Raw genomic sequence first — 16,478 nt, 5'->3', positions numbered from 1 at the left:
AAAACTCAGAGTAAAAAAGCAAAAAAAAAACCCCAAAACAACAGCCTAGCAACATTGCAGAGAAAGCTGGGAGTGCACACAGGGCCTGCAATGCACAGGGCTCTCCCTGCAAGCAAGCACTCCAGCTCTTCCCAGAGCCAGCAGGTCAGACATGCTGCACAACTTTTGGTTAGATAGTGGTTTGCCCCATAGTAGAATGAAATAGAATTTATATACAGAAAGAAACCAAGTCCCTGCAGCCTTTGCAAAGGTCCAGTTTCAGGAGCGCTGCCGTGTTGGGGAGGGTTGCTGTGAGCCTGCAGCACTCCCCCCCAGGGCAGCAGTTATTCACAGCTTGTGAGGCTGGGCATTCCCCACCCATTTGTTGGTGCAGGCGGTTCAGAGGGATGAGGAGTCCTTGGAAAGCAGGCGGGCTCGCATGCGTCTGCAGGACTCCTGGAGCAGAGAATGAGAGCGATTGAACACTTGAGACACAGGACACCATGCAGGAAAAGGCTGCCGTGCTGCCCTCCCCCTGCAAGGACTCCCCATTGGAGTCTGCCCCCCCCCAAAAGGCTTCTTACCAAAGCAGAGCACTAGGCAAGAGGCAGTCAGCAGAGGGGACAAACACAGCAGTTGGTTTTGGACTATACCAACCTTTTGTCCCTCCCTCTGCCACCCTGACAGGCTGTTTGCACTGTCCTGTGCTGCCAGCTTCCCTCTGCTTCCCATGCCAGCCAGCCTGCCAGTGCACAGGTGGAAAGGGCTGTACACACCTGTAGGGGTGAAACCCTTCAAGCCCCAGATTCCAGTGTGCCAGCCACCAGCTGAGCACGGAGCAACTGCTGCAAGCCAGGGGACTACAGCTGTCACAGAGCCCAGTGCGCACAACCTCAGCTCTGCAGGTTTCAGCAGAGCCCAGAAGGTTCCCCACAGGAAGGAGAGAGAGGAATTGTGTGTGTTAACTCACCTCTTTCCGGCCCTCTGAAGATTTCAACTTTGCCTGGGACATGTGAGCTGGAGATCCACATTTCTGTAACTGGACAGCAGAGGGGAATAGGAGTTGAGAACTGTGGAATGAAGTGACATTCACAGCCTTCCCTGGGAGCAGCTGATGCCACCAGTGAGCAGCTACCACCCAAGTCCACTCTTGGTTTGCCTGGAGGAAAAGTCCTACAACCCACAGGAAGCAGGCTCTGTATAACTTGTGGAGGATGGGGGAGGGGGAAGGGGACATAACCCAATGCCTCAGGGCAGGAACACACCCAGAGGGACAAGAATGGTCCCAATGCTGCCCGTGCCACTGCTCTGCTCTTGCTCTCCCCACAGATCAGAGAAGAATCCCACAAGCCCACTCTGGGCTCTGGGGGAGAGAACAGCAAGCAGCCCCCAAGGATCACTAAAATGAGTATCCAAGTTGCACTCTAACTCCTCTCCCATGCTCCCCCACCATCAGCTTCAACAGTGCTGGGAACAGCTCTTACCAGGTGGATATTCTCTTTGCTGACTCGCTCAGGTTCTGGTGTGGCATCCCTGCTCTTTCTCTCCAGGATAACCGGGGTTCCCAAAACTTTCCGCTGCCGTAAGAAGAAAGGGCTGTTGGCTAGAGCTTAGAGTGCAAAGTGAAAAAGAAAGGGAAGGAGCAGGATGCATTGCTGGTAAGCAGTTGAATGCTAGGAAAGAAAAAAGGAAGCCAAGCTGGGACAAAGACTGCACACCACAACCAGGTGAAATACCATGGCATTAGGCTGAGCCTGCCTGACTGTAAAGGTTCTGTGAGCTGACCTGAGGCCTGTCCAGGAGCCTAGCCTACAGTGTGCTAACAGGCGAGATTACATGACCAGCTCCCTGTCAGTCCTCATCTCATCCCAGGAAGCAGCCAATCCTTCAGAAAGATGCACAGATCCTACAGCCATGCACTTCATAGATGCTAACAAGGCTTATTCTCACTCTGCCGCCTTTCCTGTCCCCAGAGGGTCAGCGTCCTTTGGCAGTCAATACTTTGAACAGTTCCCACCTTTGAGGGCTTCATTCAAGCCAGGGTAAGGCAAAAGCAGAAAGCAACATCAGAAACTCACAGCAGAGAGCACAGGTCAGAGACTGCTGTTACCTTAATGAGGCCGCTGAAGGAGCGTGAGCGGGTGCGCCGTGGTGCTGGGGATGTGGGTACATCAGAGCCAGGAGTGAGAGCTGTAGGATGCTTATTGAACTAGGAAGAAACACAGGGCAGTATGTTAGCACAGTTAACATATAGTATGTTACACCAGTCCCTTGTCACTGTGTGCTGTCTTACCTGCTGCACTCTGTCCAGACCTCAGCCTGGATCTCACACCCCAAAATAAAGGGGGAGCTCAGAGCTGCAGGGAGAAGAGAGCAGAAGACCACCACATCTCCCACCCGGGATTACAGGGATCTTGGGTGTGAGGCTGCTTTGTGATGGCCATCATATTTGCCAAAAAGCAGCAGCTGTTGGAGCAGAAAGGGGTTTGGGCAGCAGCTGGAGGCTGGCAGCCAGGACTGGTGCTGACCCTATCGACCAGTCTCTCTGGCACAGCAGGTTGGCTGGGAATGCTCACCAGACCGAGAAACGAGCATTTTGTCCACTCCCCAAAGGAAAGAGAAGACAGGACTTTTCCCTTTCTGAGGGAAGAAGCTCCACAAGGCCATGATCAGGATGGGGAACTGCTGGCTGGCAAGTCCCTGGCTTGGAAAACAGAGAGCTTGAAGCGGAGTTTGCTGCAGCAAGCTCAACCATCAGCCAAATCCATTATAGACCTCCTCACCTCCTATCTTCTCAGAGCTCTGTCCCTCACTTAGCCCACAGCCCACTCTCCCCGGCCTGCCCAGCACCAGCAGCAGCTCTCAAGCAGGCCCTGCCTTTAGCCCTGTGCACAGGATTGTGCTGACAAGCAAACCCCAAAGGTGCCTTCCGTCCCCACACTACCTGCCGGATGAGCTTCTTCTTCTTAGCAGAGTCAGGCATATTGTGGACATGGCGGAAGAGCTCCTTCAGTGCCTCCTCCGTGCGCTGCTGGGTCTCCTCCTGATGGCAAGCATCCAGTCGACTTCGCTTCTGAGACTTGAGGGGCTGCAACTCCTTGGAGCCCGAAGACGTCAGCAAATCCAGGTCGTCCTGGGAAAGCGGAGACAGCAGTTGCTTGCCATGCTTTAATCCAAACGAGCCACCCATCTGCACCAGGCTGGGAAGAGTCTCGTGAGCTGCCTCCACCCCAGTGAATGCACAGGGCTGTGTTTTCCCTACCCCTCTGCAGCAGCACTGCACCAGCAGGCCCTGTGCCAGGACGAGGTGACAGCAATACAAAGGTGACCCCATTGCTTCTTCCCTCCCCTCCCGGATGCCGTCTGCAGAAGCCCTTCCAGGCTTACAAAGGGTCAGTGCAGCTCCTTGCAATGCATCTTCCCCCTTCTGCAGCTTTATGAGGCAGGGAAGCATTTCCTGGCAAGACACAGACAAATCTTGTCCCAGTGGCAGCAAGTAGCCTTTATCCCAGCCCTTCTTTCAAGCAGCCTGGCCACAGCAGCAGGCACGTCTGTCTGTTTGGAAGGCACAACCCCATGAAGGAGCAGGTGCTGCACATACTGGGCACGGGGAGCAAGTTTGCTGCTAAACAGGGGCTGGTAGCTTTCCCTGTGCTTTTGATTAACAGATGCTTCAACTCTGCCCAATTTCCCTAATGCAGCCGCCTGCACTACCACACCATATGGTTCCCTCACTCCTGCTCTCTGACAGATCCCCTCTCATGACTTGGTTTTGTTTTCAGCTTCTTTCACTCCAGAAGTTCCCTTCACAGCATCACAGTCCCTGCCCTTTCATGCATTTGCTGGCCTTACCTTTGACGTGTAGGCTCTGGATCCCAGGTAGTGCAGCCTGGCACACTCACGGATGTACGCTGGGGCCTGTGATGATGAGCAGAGAAAAAGCCAAACTTAAGTTTAGCATGTTTGGCCCTGGGGCAAGAGTGTCCCCAGCAAGAGCCACTCTGCAGCTGTATCACATGAGCCATTTCCATCAAGACTCAGCTGTTCAGGGCAGGCAAAGCAATGGGATTCCATGTCCCCAGAGCAGTCCCCGCAGGCAGCCAGCACAAGTGGAACACCGAGTAAGAACAGGGCTTCACAGGAACTTTTCCCCAGCACTTCCCCCGGCTCCGAGATGGCCAAACAGGGGCCTTCCAAAGACGACAGAAAGGGAACTTTCTATGGGAGGCCTCTTTGCAGTGAGCAGATGCTTACAGTGACCAGGAAGGTCCCGGGAAGTCATGAGTCTGCCCCGTTGCAGAAACGCTTCCTCGGGAAAACCTGCGGGCAGCCCCAGGCTCCTGACAGCACCCCACTCCAGGCCAGGCAGCAGCCCAACCTGCACGCTGCCCCTGCAGAACAGCTCACAGCACCAGGCAGGCAGCTCCTGGTAGCGCTCATCCAGGCCGCCCTCCTTCCAGCTTCCCCACCCTGCCAGGCCCGAGGGGGCCCAGCCGCCACCCGGAGCCGAAGCGGGTTTCCCCGCGGGCGGTGGGTGTCCAGCAGGGGGTGGTATTACCCTGCACCCCGCTTCTGACCTACCGGGCACGGCCACCTCCGGCCTCCTCATCCTCCTCCCCCGGGCCTCCTGCCCAGCACCAACCTCCTCCCAGGCACTAAAGGAGCAGTTTCTTGTAGAAATCCTCCTTCTCCTAACGCAGAAGAGAGCGCCCAGAATATGCACTGGAGTCCTGGGATGAGGGCATTCTGTCTCCTGCTGAAGGGCCAGGCAGAGCAAGACCTGGAAGCGTGCTTACCTTGAAGAGTTTCTGAGAGTGTTTGATCATGAAGGTCACTCCATTGTTTAGCTTTGTGATATTCTCCTGAAGGTCATTTGCTGTCACCTGACACGGAGGGACAGCCAAAAGAGCAACAGTGAGAAGGGGAGAAGAGAGGGTCCCCGCTGCCCTTGCTGTCTCTTGAGACAGACACACACACACACATACATGGTGCTTTAGCAGAACTCTGAGGAGATAGGCAGGCAGGGCTCCCAGAGCCAAAGCTGGTCTGAGAGGAAGAGATCTACACAACTCTGGGGCCAAACAGTTCATCAGAAGCACAAGAAACCTTGGAGAGAGATCTGCAAGGTTTGTCTGGAGGTGGCATTCTTGAAAGAAGCAGGACTGTACTGTGCTTTCAATTCTACTGAAAAAGATGAAGTATCAGTTTCAAGTGAGACCTACGGTAGGTCTGGACTGAACTAGGCCTAAGTCCTGCCAGGAAGCTCACCTCACCATCCCCACCTCCAACCCTCCCAAGCACTCCATCAGTACTTAATCTTCCCATCTTGGTTTTTCCCTGTGCATATGCTGAGCCTCTGCTTTCTACCTTGGCAATATCCCACCCGCAGATACTGAGGCACTGCTCACATTTCTGGGCCATAGGATGTGGGGTGCAAACATGAGGGCAAGGTTGTGGGCAGACATCTTGTTCTTGTCCTGCTTCTTGGCGGTCTGGTAGAGCAAGTCCAGCAGCAGTTTGAGCAGACTACGGTTGGGCGCAGGAAGGATCAAAAACAGCAGCTGGAGGGCTTCAATTTGACGCTCTTTGTCTGGAGTGCTGGTCTTATTCCCCTTCTCATCAAACAGTGTCAAGTCTGCCAAATCACAAGGTAGAACATGAAGAACAGACATCACCTTCCCTAACAGCAGTTCTATTCCAACCAATTACCCTTCCCCCTTCATATGCACATCTCCTCCAAACTCTTGTAATAGTTCTTGACTCTATTTCTCTCCCCCCAGCTCCCAGACTCCCCCTTTGATGTGTTAATCTGTGGTACTCCTCTCATATGACCACATGATTGATAAGAGTTATGATGGGTTGAAGGCGAGAGGGAGGAAGTTCATATAGGTAGTTCAACAATAGTTACGAACACATCTTGCTTAGGAGACCCCCCAGAATTGAACAGCTGGAGACCCAGGTTACCAATGTGGGTTCTATTCCTGTAGGTATCTGTTTATCGCTGGAGACTGAAGTGTGAGCATACAGATTTGGTCTGATTCCTTGGCATTATTAGTTCCAGTCTCTCCACCATTAGGCTGAGGTGGCAGGGAGATTCCTTCTTCCCTGCCTTTAAGGATTACACTCCTGTAGCCTAGCATGTGGCTCTAGCATTCCCAGCTTTCTAGAAGGCTAGTTCCGTTCGCTCTGCTCAGTGCTGCCTCTTGTTCACTCACCTGCAATTTTGAGGTGGGCATGGAAGTGCTTGTGTGTCAGCAGGGGCTCTGGCAATTCACCCAGGAACATCTTAAGCAGGGTGGCCACATCGTTGGAATGAAACTCCCCAGAGTCCAGGTCAATATCTGTACCGCTGTTCAGAGCATCCTTTAGGATCTGTTGCCTGATGCTGTTGCCTGGCACCCGAAACAAGCCTTCTGCTCTTAGATCTGCTCAGCAGATGGGAGAAAAAAGGCCACTGATTAATCAGAGGCTGATTCTCATCTTCTTACTAAAGCAGTTTCCTCCCCTTTCCAGAGCCTGACAGCAAACCTCAGTGAGCTGCATTGAGACATGACTTCAAGCTGGCTCCCATCAGCAGAAAGAGTCCATGAACAAAGGGAAAGAGATTAACTTGTCTGCTAGGCAATTCTGGGGAACAGGCTACCTAGCCCAGCCCCAGACTGGGGTGCTGCTGGAGAGCTCAGGGCTTTTCCCTTTGTCTGCACCAGATAGATACCCCTTGAGATACGAGAGTCACTTACTTTTGTGCAGATACTCAATTAGCTGGGAGACCTGTGCGATACCTTCTTCTGTCAGCGGTGAGCCAAACACCACCCCTTTGTCTGCAGAACAGAAGATAACATGTTTGGGCAGGTCAGACCCAACAGCCACAGAACTCCAGTCAATAGGACTAGCTATAGCCCCGAAAGACAGAAGTGACTGTGCTGAAAGGAGATCCTTGCATGGAAGGAAACGTTAGATGAAAAGCCTGTTTAACTAAAAGGCACATGTTAAATCCATGCAGGAAACCATTCCTGTCTAGAGGGACTTCCCAGGGAAGAATGATTATCCAGCAGGACAGTATCTTTTAGCAAATGTAGTCTTGCAGTTGAATAGCATTTTCCATCTCATATACATAGCCAGCACACTCTGTCCCTCAGAAAGCTGAGGGAACTCCCAAAGGGCTTGACTGGCAGCCAGAGCCCTGATCAGCACCTCTCCCCTCAGACACGGGTAGGCTTTTACTGCAGCTAGAGACAAAATACTGGACAGACCATACTGCAACATGCTGACCAGGACTGAGAACTGGAAGCGGGTATGGAGCTGGACTGTCCTGCCCTTGCACTTAGGCTTCAAAGAACACTGGATTTAAGAAAAGAATATTCCTCCCTTCTCCATGACCAGGCTGCCAGGAGCATGGGCCACTTCTGAGGGCAAGCTGGGCATCTGCACCTCAGCTGTCTGTGGCTGAAGATTTCTTCCTCATTGTTAGAGCTGATACCCAGCAATGCAAGCAGTGCACTGGCTGGTATCAGAAGTTATCTCCCCTGAAAGCTTTCTCTTGCTTTTTTTTTTTTCCCTCTTCCCCTTCATAGCACATTTTGATTTTACTAGCTTTGAGTCTGCTGTACTACAGATCTTACTGTTCTGTGGTGTTGATGCTCACAGCATGTGGGAAAGACCTGGTTAACCCTGTGCACTTCTCTAGCAGCTTTCCTGTGCAACTAAATTTATTCCGCCTGAGGAATGTTCCACTTTCTTCCAGGACTTCTGAAATACATGGTAAGCCACCAGGAACTCCAGCCTCCTGTTAAATCAAGAACTTTCTGACCTCCCTCTGATAAAGCTCATGCTTCAGCCTTGTGGGAGAAAGGAGGGCAATGTGACCTCTTGATCCACACGGAAGAACTGAAAGGCTTGAGTGCAAGGGGAGAGAATGGTTGGCAAAAGATTCTTGTCCTTGAAGAAAACTAAACTCATTAGACATTCAACAGAGAGAATCAATAGTGGCCAGAAAAAGAGGAGGAAAATGCATCTTCTTGAGGCATGCAGGGCCTGACAAATTCGATTTACTTTTGAAGTCAGAAGTTGATAACTGAATGAGAATTTGATTCTCAAAGAAACTTGAAAGACGTGTCTGGAGAATGGATGCTGAGTTACGAAGCCTTAGATGTTATTGTGTGATTGCCTTCTGAAACTAAGCAGCAGCATGAGATTGAGTTTCCTGATGCTCAAAGAAGTTGTAAGTATTTGCAGTTTGATCAGCTCTGAGCTCTATGGTCCTTGGCCTCTGGCTTTGAAGAAATACACCCTGTTTGTTCTAGCTGGTCTATAACACGAAGAAAAACAAATGATGGTTCCAAGATGAAACACACAGTACATGAAACTGATTTTCTCTGTAGGCACAAACTTCTATTTCTCAGACTTTGGCCAAGGAGTTCACAGACAGTGCCTGTCAATGCAGGGAGACACTGCCATTGCAGCCTGGGAGTGCAGCCAGCAGACTTGGAAACATCTGCTAGCTGTAGCGAGACACACAGCCATGGAGATGTCTGAAGGGGGGAAGGCAGAGCTCCTGGGGAACAGAGCTAGCGGAGGATGTCGGGTCTGATAAGAGCAGTGCTCCAGTGGAGTAGATAATTTAAAAAAACAAGCTAGAGAAGGCTCACAAGCCCCTGCTAGAAGGTTTTGACAAGAACAGGGAAGCTTCCATGCATGCCAAGAAAACACTTCCACAACTTTGTTACTTGCTTCTTTGTCAAGTGGCAGGTACCTGAATTTGAGGTGTCTGCTACTCTCTGGGAACAGAGGCAGGAGCAGTAACAGGTATGAGCAAGTCTAACTGCAGTTTGGGGGCAGTGTTAAGACCTGTTATTACAGAACAACAAGGTAAGTCATGGCAATATTGAATAATTCTCACCGAAGGATGCTAAAGGACTTGATTTGCAATTCCCCTGCAGTGCTGTCCAGCCCAGGGTGAGCATATCTACCAATGTTCCCACTGGGTGAGCCAGGCTGAAGCCAGCACCAAGAAATTCAGCCTGAGCAACAGAGGAATAGGCTTGGTAGAATCCATATAGGCTTGGAGAAACCATATAAAGGTTGAAGATAAAAAAAAGAGCCACACTCGGACTTACTGATACCTCCCTTCCAATAGCAGGATTGTTCAAAGGGAGAGGGAAGACTAATTGGAAGTGTTCAACCTCAGGCTGCCAACATCTGAAGGCAGCTACCCACAGCTTCTCTGCCAGCAGACAGCGAGTCTAGCTAGGAAACCAGAGCTGAGGAGGGATGTGAGAGGTGCCCAGGTGGAGGCAGTTTCTGTCTAGATGAGTGAGAAATTTTAACTGAACTTATCAGAAGAACCAGCTCCCCTTGAGTGTGGGCAGAGGTGGGAGAAGGCACACACACACACCTGGAACACCCTTTTAGTTACAACAGGAGAGAGTGCTAAGTGCCAGGCAGTGAAGAGGAGAGGTTCTGAACACAACTGTGCTCAAAAGCAAATCTCAAGACTTCTGAGAAGGGACCTGGGGCTACTGTTTCATAACCAAGACAGCTGAGCTTGAAAGAGAAGATAAGACTAGCCTTACAGTTTACTAGAAAACTCCAGCTGAATGCCTGTCTCAGAGAAAATGAGAGATAGGTCATCTCCCAGGGTTGAATGTGGGCTTGAGCAGAGTCAGCCTGCAGAGCTTTGTCACTGACTCACTGGATCAGGATGTGGATCAGAGTGACAATGGCATTTGGGTGGGAGACACTTACAGACATCTGAGCTGCACAGTCAAGACCTTCCAGAGAGCTGGGACAGTTACTGTAGGAGACAGTGGGCACTAAGGGTAGTCAGTAGCCTGGAAAACCTGGGCATTATGGTTCTTTGTGGAACCTGATCCTTTACTGATAACTCCATCACTTAAGAGGAAAGCTAATGAGCTAAGGAAAACAGAGCATGGACTACCATGGACACAAACAAGCAGAGAGACAAGATGCCTTGGTGGGTACTGGAAGAACCTGCAGCTTGTTCAGCACCCCTGCTGAGCTCAGTGCTATCCACAGTGCCAGACCAGCACCACTCAGGAACCAAAGCTGCAATACCTTTGTGGTTAGTGCTGCACCAAGCTCAGTGAGCAGCAGACCCACTGAGGCCACAACAATAACCCACAGAAGAAGAGTACTCTAGAAGGGGCAGGACATCTCCAGGATGAACCTCCTGGCCTCTGTTTTGCTCCTTTCTAGAATAACATTCAGTGATTACAAAACCACAGTATTAAGCATTGTCACAAGCTCCACACAAAAGGCCCATGCTGAAAGCACTGTAAGCTGTGTGTAACAGACGATGGCAGCCAGCACCCCCCTAAAGGTGGGCACCACACCTCATATGCCATACTCACCCTTGCGCTTCAGAGACATCAGAGATCGAAAAAACCCAGAGGCCGTGCTGTTTGCCCCAGGCAGCTTTGGGTCCTCCTCTCCCATGAGCTGGGCCAGCTCTGCCCCAGGCAGGTCAATGAGCCTGGTGATGTTGCTGACAACAAGCTCTGTGAACACCTCTGGTTTCTCATGGCGCAGCTTTTCCACGAAGAAGTCGGGATTGAAGATGATGGGTTGGCTGCGGAGGGAGGAGTCGTTGCAAATGACAAAATTGCAGATGGCATCACTGGAAGAAAGGGAAGGAGAAAAAAAATGCAGTAGCTCTTCATTGCTTTGTTTTTGACAGCCAGCTGGTCTGCCCCCAAGGAGACATCTGCTGACACAGGAGCTACCAGTCTACACCATCAGCACTGTCTGTCTTCGGTGAGTGTTCAGCACAGTGCAGTTACATTTCCCTTTGGAGCAAAAACATTTCTGGCCTGTTTGTACAACACAGCCCCAGACTAGCACTCCATAACGTGACGGTAACATATGCAACACATGACAACACCCAGCGAAAACTTTCACTGTTATCTACAACCTACTAGCTCAGGCAGCAATGACATCCAATACTTTACATGAACTTGCCACTCTCAGTCATAAATAAGTTAGTCTCCTTTTCTCCCCAGAAATTCACTCCCTGTGGCCTGGAAGTCTAAATCCCAATCTCTTTTTCATGGCCAGTTTATACTCATCAGCTCCCATTGCTGTTCCATCATCACCACCTTCCTACCAACAAACAGAAAGTTCCCATGCCCTGGCACTTGGAGACCTTAAGTATGCAACACCACTGACCTGCAGATCTGCTGAAGGTGCAGTCAGACACTCCTGGGTTAGAACCTGTCAACTCTTGGCTACTGCTCTCTGCCAGCTATGCAACTCCCCAGCTATGTACTCTGAGCGGGAACTCACCAGCATCGGCACAAACCACGCAGGATCAGTCTTTGAGGAACCCTTAGTAACCTTCCTTCTAGTACATCTTTTTGTCTCATCCAGTTCTTGTCTCTTTTTCAGGCTGTCCTTTATCTAACCTCACCATTCTCTGCTGATACCTACTTTCTCTGTTTCATAGCTTCTCTTGCATCATCACAGGCAAAGGGATGCACCTGTGACATTGCTCTGCCAAGGGTTACCTGTAACAGATACTTATCCCTACCAGAGACTAGGTAAGCTACATTTACCATGTCTGAAATCAAAATAAAAGACCGATCTCAGGTTAATGAGTACTCTCAATGCTCATGCTTAAATCTTACCCCAATTTCCATCTACTTCTACGTCTTCCATTACCACCTGCCTGCCACTGTTTCAAATAATTGCAACCCAAAGGCTAGAGTTGCCTACCTTGCTCCTCCTGCCCCTCTTTTACTTAAATATGAGGATTAGTGTCATTATTCTCCAGTCACAAGCTACTGCTCAGATGTCACACTCAGCTATAAAGTGCTAGCGTGGCCTGTGAGTTGGTTGGTGTGCCGGTCTTCCCAGGGCCCTGGGTGAACGCTGCCTGCCAGCCCACCTCACCTGCACACACTGCATGCTTTCACCGTGTGACATTCCCCACTCCTTCAATCCCCCTGGGCTCTTTCCTTCCCACTCTTTGAACATCCCTCCTCAGCTGTGAGCTCCCACTGAACACCCTTTTCCAACAGCAGCTGCCAAGCGTGCAGGCAGTAGACACGCCGTGCTCGTGCACCAGGGATCGCGTCAGACCCTTCGGCACAGTGTGGCACCGGGGCAGGGGGAAGCAGCACGTGCTTTGCCAATCACCCCTGAGGCCACCAAAGGCTCTCCCTCAGAAGACCAAAGCCCCCTGCCCTTCCTCCATTCTCTGCTGAGAAGCAGAGGCCACGCTGCCATGTTCAGTCCATGCTGGGCATCTGTGCTCACTGTGCAGCCTGTGAGGGTGTTTGCAAGCCGCCGGACCTCACATCCTCTGGTTCAATTGACAGAGCTCTTCAGCTACTAGTTGAGGGATCTGAGCACAGTACTGTTTTAAGGTAAATTGACAGAAACTAGCGAAGGGGACAACATCAAAGCACATGCTGGCAAATCACCTGAACTCCAGCCCCGCATCCCCGCAGTACCTGCCAACCCAACAGTTATCTGAGCTACTGCTGCACATCTTCGACCTGAAAGCCCATCTTGTCGTGATTTGTGATTTCCAGGATGCGTGATCCGAGTAAGAGAATAAAAGCTGTGACTCAGGCTGCACGAGGTGCAAGATCCTTGCTGAAACCAGAGGAAAGCTGGCCCTCAGCAACACTTGCATCGTGAGAATCCGTACAGAACCCTCTCCCCTTGCCACTCATCTCTATGGATGTCAAAGACTCCTTCAAGAGGATGGAGAGGAAGAAGGTCTGTGAGGCAGACTGCGAGGCATTTTGCCAGGTCATCTAGAATTTTAGAAAGCTCTTAAAGGCTCCCAGCTGCATGGCTCAGAGTGGCCTAGCCAGCGTGCTGCCGACTCCAAATGGGGGCCATATTTCTCAGAGTACCTCCCAGTCCGCTTTTCAGCAGTTCGTTATCTGCGATAAATCAAGACCAAAACGCAACAACTCGGCATCAGCTGCCAAAAAAGCAACTGCCAATCGATCTGATCGCATCCGCGTTTCGTTTTGCGGGGGGGCTGCGCTGCACAAAACAGTGCCAGCTCTGCCCATAATGTGGAGCGAGCCCTTTGCCTGAAACCCATGACAACCCGGTCTGTGGCCACACAGACCCTGAGAAGGGTTAATAGCGAGTGTATGGGCCCAGTGACCCTGCCTGCAATGATCCCTGCGCTGTTATTCACTCGCTCCCAGTTTTGTTTCCCCACAGAGAAGATATGCAAATACTTTGCAGCAGTTACATCAAGCATCACAGATTATCTGCTCCCTCTGACAATTAGGTATCTAGGCTCAGAGAAAGAAAATTAAACAATTTTGTCAACTAGAACTGACTGACGTGACTTCTCCCCGCAGCCAGCATTACAAGTCGCACAAAGTTTAACAACATTTAATGCAAAAATAAATAGTAAAAAAGTAAATTTCTTACATGAGTGCTGAGAGCTTTTGGAGAGGCATTAGGAAGCAGAGACAGGGAAAAGAACTTGCTCCTTGTTTCCAGCAACAAAAGAAACCTGCCTGTCCCAGCACAGCCTATGCAAATTCCACGCATGCTACGAGACACAAGGGCGCATTATTGGGTCTGAAAGGACCCCTTGGCACACACTGGGCATCAGCCTTCACACAGAGACAAAACAGAACAGAAAAGCTGGACAAATTGATTCATGTCTCTTGCCAAAGGCTGCGTAGCTGGAGTTTAATGGCAAATAATTCCTACATAGAAACCGGGGGTTTGAATTAGGACCAGCATGGTTTTAAGTGCTCTCCACCTGTATCCAAGAGGAATCCACGAAACAGCCCCAAATCTACCCTGTGTTTACCATGAGTAAAGCCGTGGAAACACATTCCCAACAGCATCCAAGCACAACCAATGTTACAGCACTGGCAGGACAATAGCTGAGTCCCTTAAGTGCACAACCCCATGCCCAGAAACCTTGCTCCAAACACTCTCTGCCCCTGCCTTCCACTTTCAGATCCTTGCAAAGATGAAGCAGGTGAATCATCCCCTCCAGAGCTGGAAACAGCACCTGGCCATTGTCTTTGCTACCGATAGTGCCACCGTGCTCATCCCCTCAGGCTTCCCGTTCCGCATTTCTCTGGATTCCCGTCCAGTTTCCCCGCCTGCCGCAGCTGGGACCAGGCTTGTATACTCTTATTGTGGCACGGCACTTCAATGAGCTACTTAATTTTGAAAGGTCACTTTATTAGCAGCTCTTCCTTGCGCAGAAAATTTGCCTTTGTATCATTATTGCTAATCAAAATGGAAATGTGAAGCAAACCCCTCTTTCTGAGCACAGATAAAGCCCCCACTGGCTTTGCACACAATAACCCTGCCAATCCTCACTGCTGCACGCGCTATAACCTTCAGAAAAAGCCATGTGCCCCATCTGCTGTTTCCACGTTAAAAAAGGAAGATGGATGTACTCTACCTACGCTCGCAGTTTACAGAGCAGTAACAAAGGGGAAGCAAACACGTATTCAGGGAGTTTACTGCTTTTCTCTTTTGTTTGCTTGCAATTACAGATCTGCATTTTCTATACGCTGTGATCTCAGATCGCTTTACGACACGTCGGAAGAGGGTAAAGCAGGAGGATAAATGGCGTCCTCTCTGATCCCATGAATAAAATCAAATCCCAATGAATAATAAAAGCTTGTTCTAATAGGGGTGTGATTAAGACAGCAGATTAAAAAAAAATAGATCCTATATTGTGCTGAGATTCTTGCCATTCTATTATCTTTTAGAAGCGAAGCCTGTGATCCCAGCCAAGTCACAAAGCAAGCTGTCTGTCACACACAACGTTCTTGCTTCAGGCATGACAGCCCCGTCATTTCATGGGGAGTGGATGGTGCAGGAGGTCAAAATCATGATGGATCAATTAATCCCTAAGGTAACTAGATACAGGCCAGGGAAATGCCTTGGAAACAAGGGCAAAAATGAGGCTTTAACTGGCACAAGCTGGCGCTTGAACCTGTGGTGCAGGAGCTGCTCAAGCACGCGGCAGCAAGCCTGATTTATTTCAGCTAGGTGAGACTTAGCTGCTCCAGTGGCTTCCACAGGCTTTGCACTGCTCTAACTCCATCCACTCGAAGGCAGAGACCGGCTCAGGCAACACGAGGTGGATCATGAGGAGCACGCAAGCCGGCCAAGGAGAAGGAAGAGGTACCTCTGAGGCAAGGCATTAGCTGTGTTTGTCTGGCTGGGAAAGTGGAAAAGCTCGAAGCCAGGGATTTTGGAGGAGCCCAAGTAACTAATTCAGCGGGCAAAATCCATCTCTGGTGCCATGTCGTGCGCTTCACGTGTTGTCACTAGAGAGCTAACGCTTCAAACGCACTGCAGTGGGTGAGTCTGAACCATACAGGAGCAAAAGGATTACAGAGCTTTTGAAAGTAAGGCAGATAATGGAAGGAAATCTCCCTCTATAGTAACAAAATCTCTAGACTGAGCATCAGCCAGGCTACCACCAAACACTGAGTGCAGGGTGATAAGCAGGCAGTGCTAAAGAGCACAGAAGTGAGCGGTTCTTTGCCTGGCTAAACACAAAGGGAGACAGGACAGATGCGCACAGGCTCATATTTCCCCGGGGAGAGAGAAGTAGCATCGTTTCCTATGCCGTGCCAGAGTAAGGAATCAATTAATGAGGCTGTCTGAAGACAGCCTTTCCAGAGCCAGATAGGAGCCATCCCAGATTTTTCAAAGAGATGAAAGAACCGTGGTGGAATTATGTGGAATCATTTTAAGGACTAGAAGACAAATCATTTCCTAAAAAAAAAAAAAAAAAAAGTTTTAACAGAAGTCTAATGGGAGTGGACTGTGGAGACATTAGAAATGACTTCACAGTTAAGGTTGTTTTGAGGACTGTACTTCAGGCTGACATTCTTGTAAGACAGCGTAACAAAGATCACATTCAGGCCGGAGATTCAGCACAGTAACTCTTCACAGGGTGACTGATTTGCTTCTGAAAAAATGTCAAGGAAAACATGCCACAGTTTTTGCCTAGGGTTATACTCATAGGGTCTTTAGGAGCAGAGGGAGCCCTTTTGTGATAGGTACACAGGACATGGCACAGTGGGTACCAATGCTTGACCAGTGGCTCCAGACTTAATACTACAAGCAAGCCATACTAGATAAAAGTGCCTTTCTTATTTTTGCCTTGCTTTCTTCACATTTAAAACAGCTAACATGGAGTGATTCAGCCTTTTGGCTATAGGAACCAGATAATAATATACAATTTAAACAGCAAGCAGCTGGGGAAGAAAGCTTTTATTATGTGACAGCAGCCTGTGCTGGACAACCTAGAACTACTGTAACAGCTGGGCATCTTTTGGACATCAGGTAAATTGGATATTCAAGTCACTGCTGTATTACAGGAATTCAAATTGTCTCTCAGCAATGGACTCAAAGCAGACCTGGGCAACATCAGCTACACATCTGTGATGTGAACCTGGAGACCAACCTATCTGGGAAGATAAAAGGGTTGTGGGGGTGTATGTGTGAAGGAAAGTGTGCTT

The 16,478-nt window shown here is 50.0% G+C and overlaps 1 protein-coding gene across 1 annotated transcript in view; it reads right to left on the bottom strand.

The window, feature by feature from the left end:
* Positions 1 to 378: 378 nt before the first annotated feature.
* The window catches only part of ARHGAP19 (Rho GTPase activating protein 19), a gene marked incomplete at both ends in the record, with an annotated part of 22,787 nt that continues 6,687 nt past the window's right edge, over positions 379 to 16,478 (bottom strand). The window contains 11 exons of the mRNA XM_084264836.1: positions 379 to 435; positions 950 to 1,018; positions 1,464 to 1,556; positions 2,090 to 2,188; positions 2,924 to 3,112; positions 3,832 to 3,897; positions 4,776 to 4,862; positions 5,388 to 5,614; positions 6,195 to 6,404; positions 6,720 to 6,800; positions 10,350 to 10,615. Of these exons, the coding sequence (XP_084120962.1) occupies positions 379 to 435; positions 950 to 1,018; positions 1,464 to 1,556; positions 2,090 to 2,188; positions 2,924 to 3,112; positions 3,832 to 3,897; positions 4,776 to 4,862; positions 5,388 to 5,614; positions 6,195 to 6,404; positions 6,720 to 6,800; positions 10,350 to 10,615 (1,444 nt within the window). The remainder of the gene's footprint in view (positions 436 to 949; positions 1,019 to 1,463; positions 1,557 to 2,089; positions 2,189 to 2,923; positions 3,113 to 3,831; positions 3,898 to 4,775; positions 4,863 to 5,387; positions 5,615 to 6,194; positions 6,405 to 6,719; positions 6,801 to 10,349; positions 10,616 to 16,478) is intronic.

This window comes from Gallinula chloropus (assembly GCF_964237585.1).
Source record: "Gallinula chloropus genome assembly, chromosome: 5".
NCBI classification, from domain to species: Eukaryota; Metazoa; Chordata; class Aves; order Gruiformes; family Rallidae; genus Gallinula; species Gallinula chloropus.
This window is presented reverse-complemented; position numbering and strand designations above follow the sequence as displayed.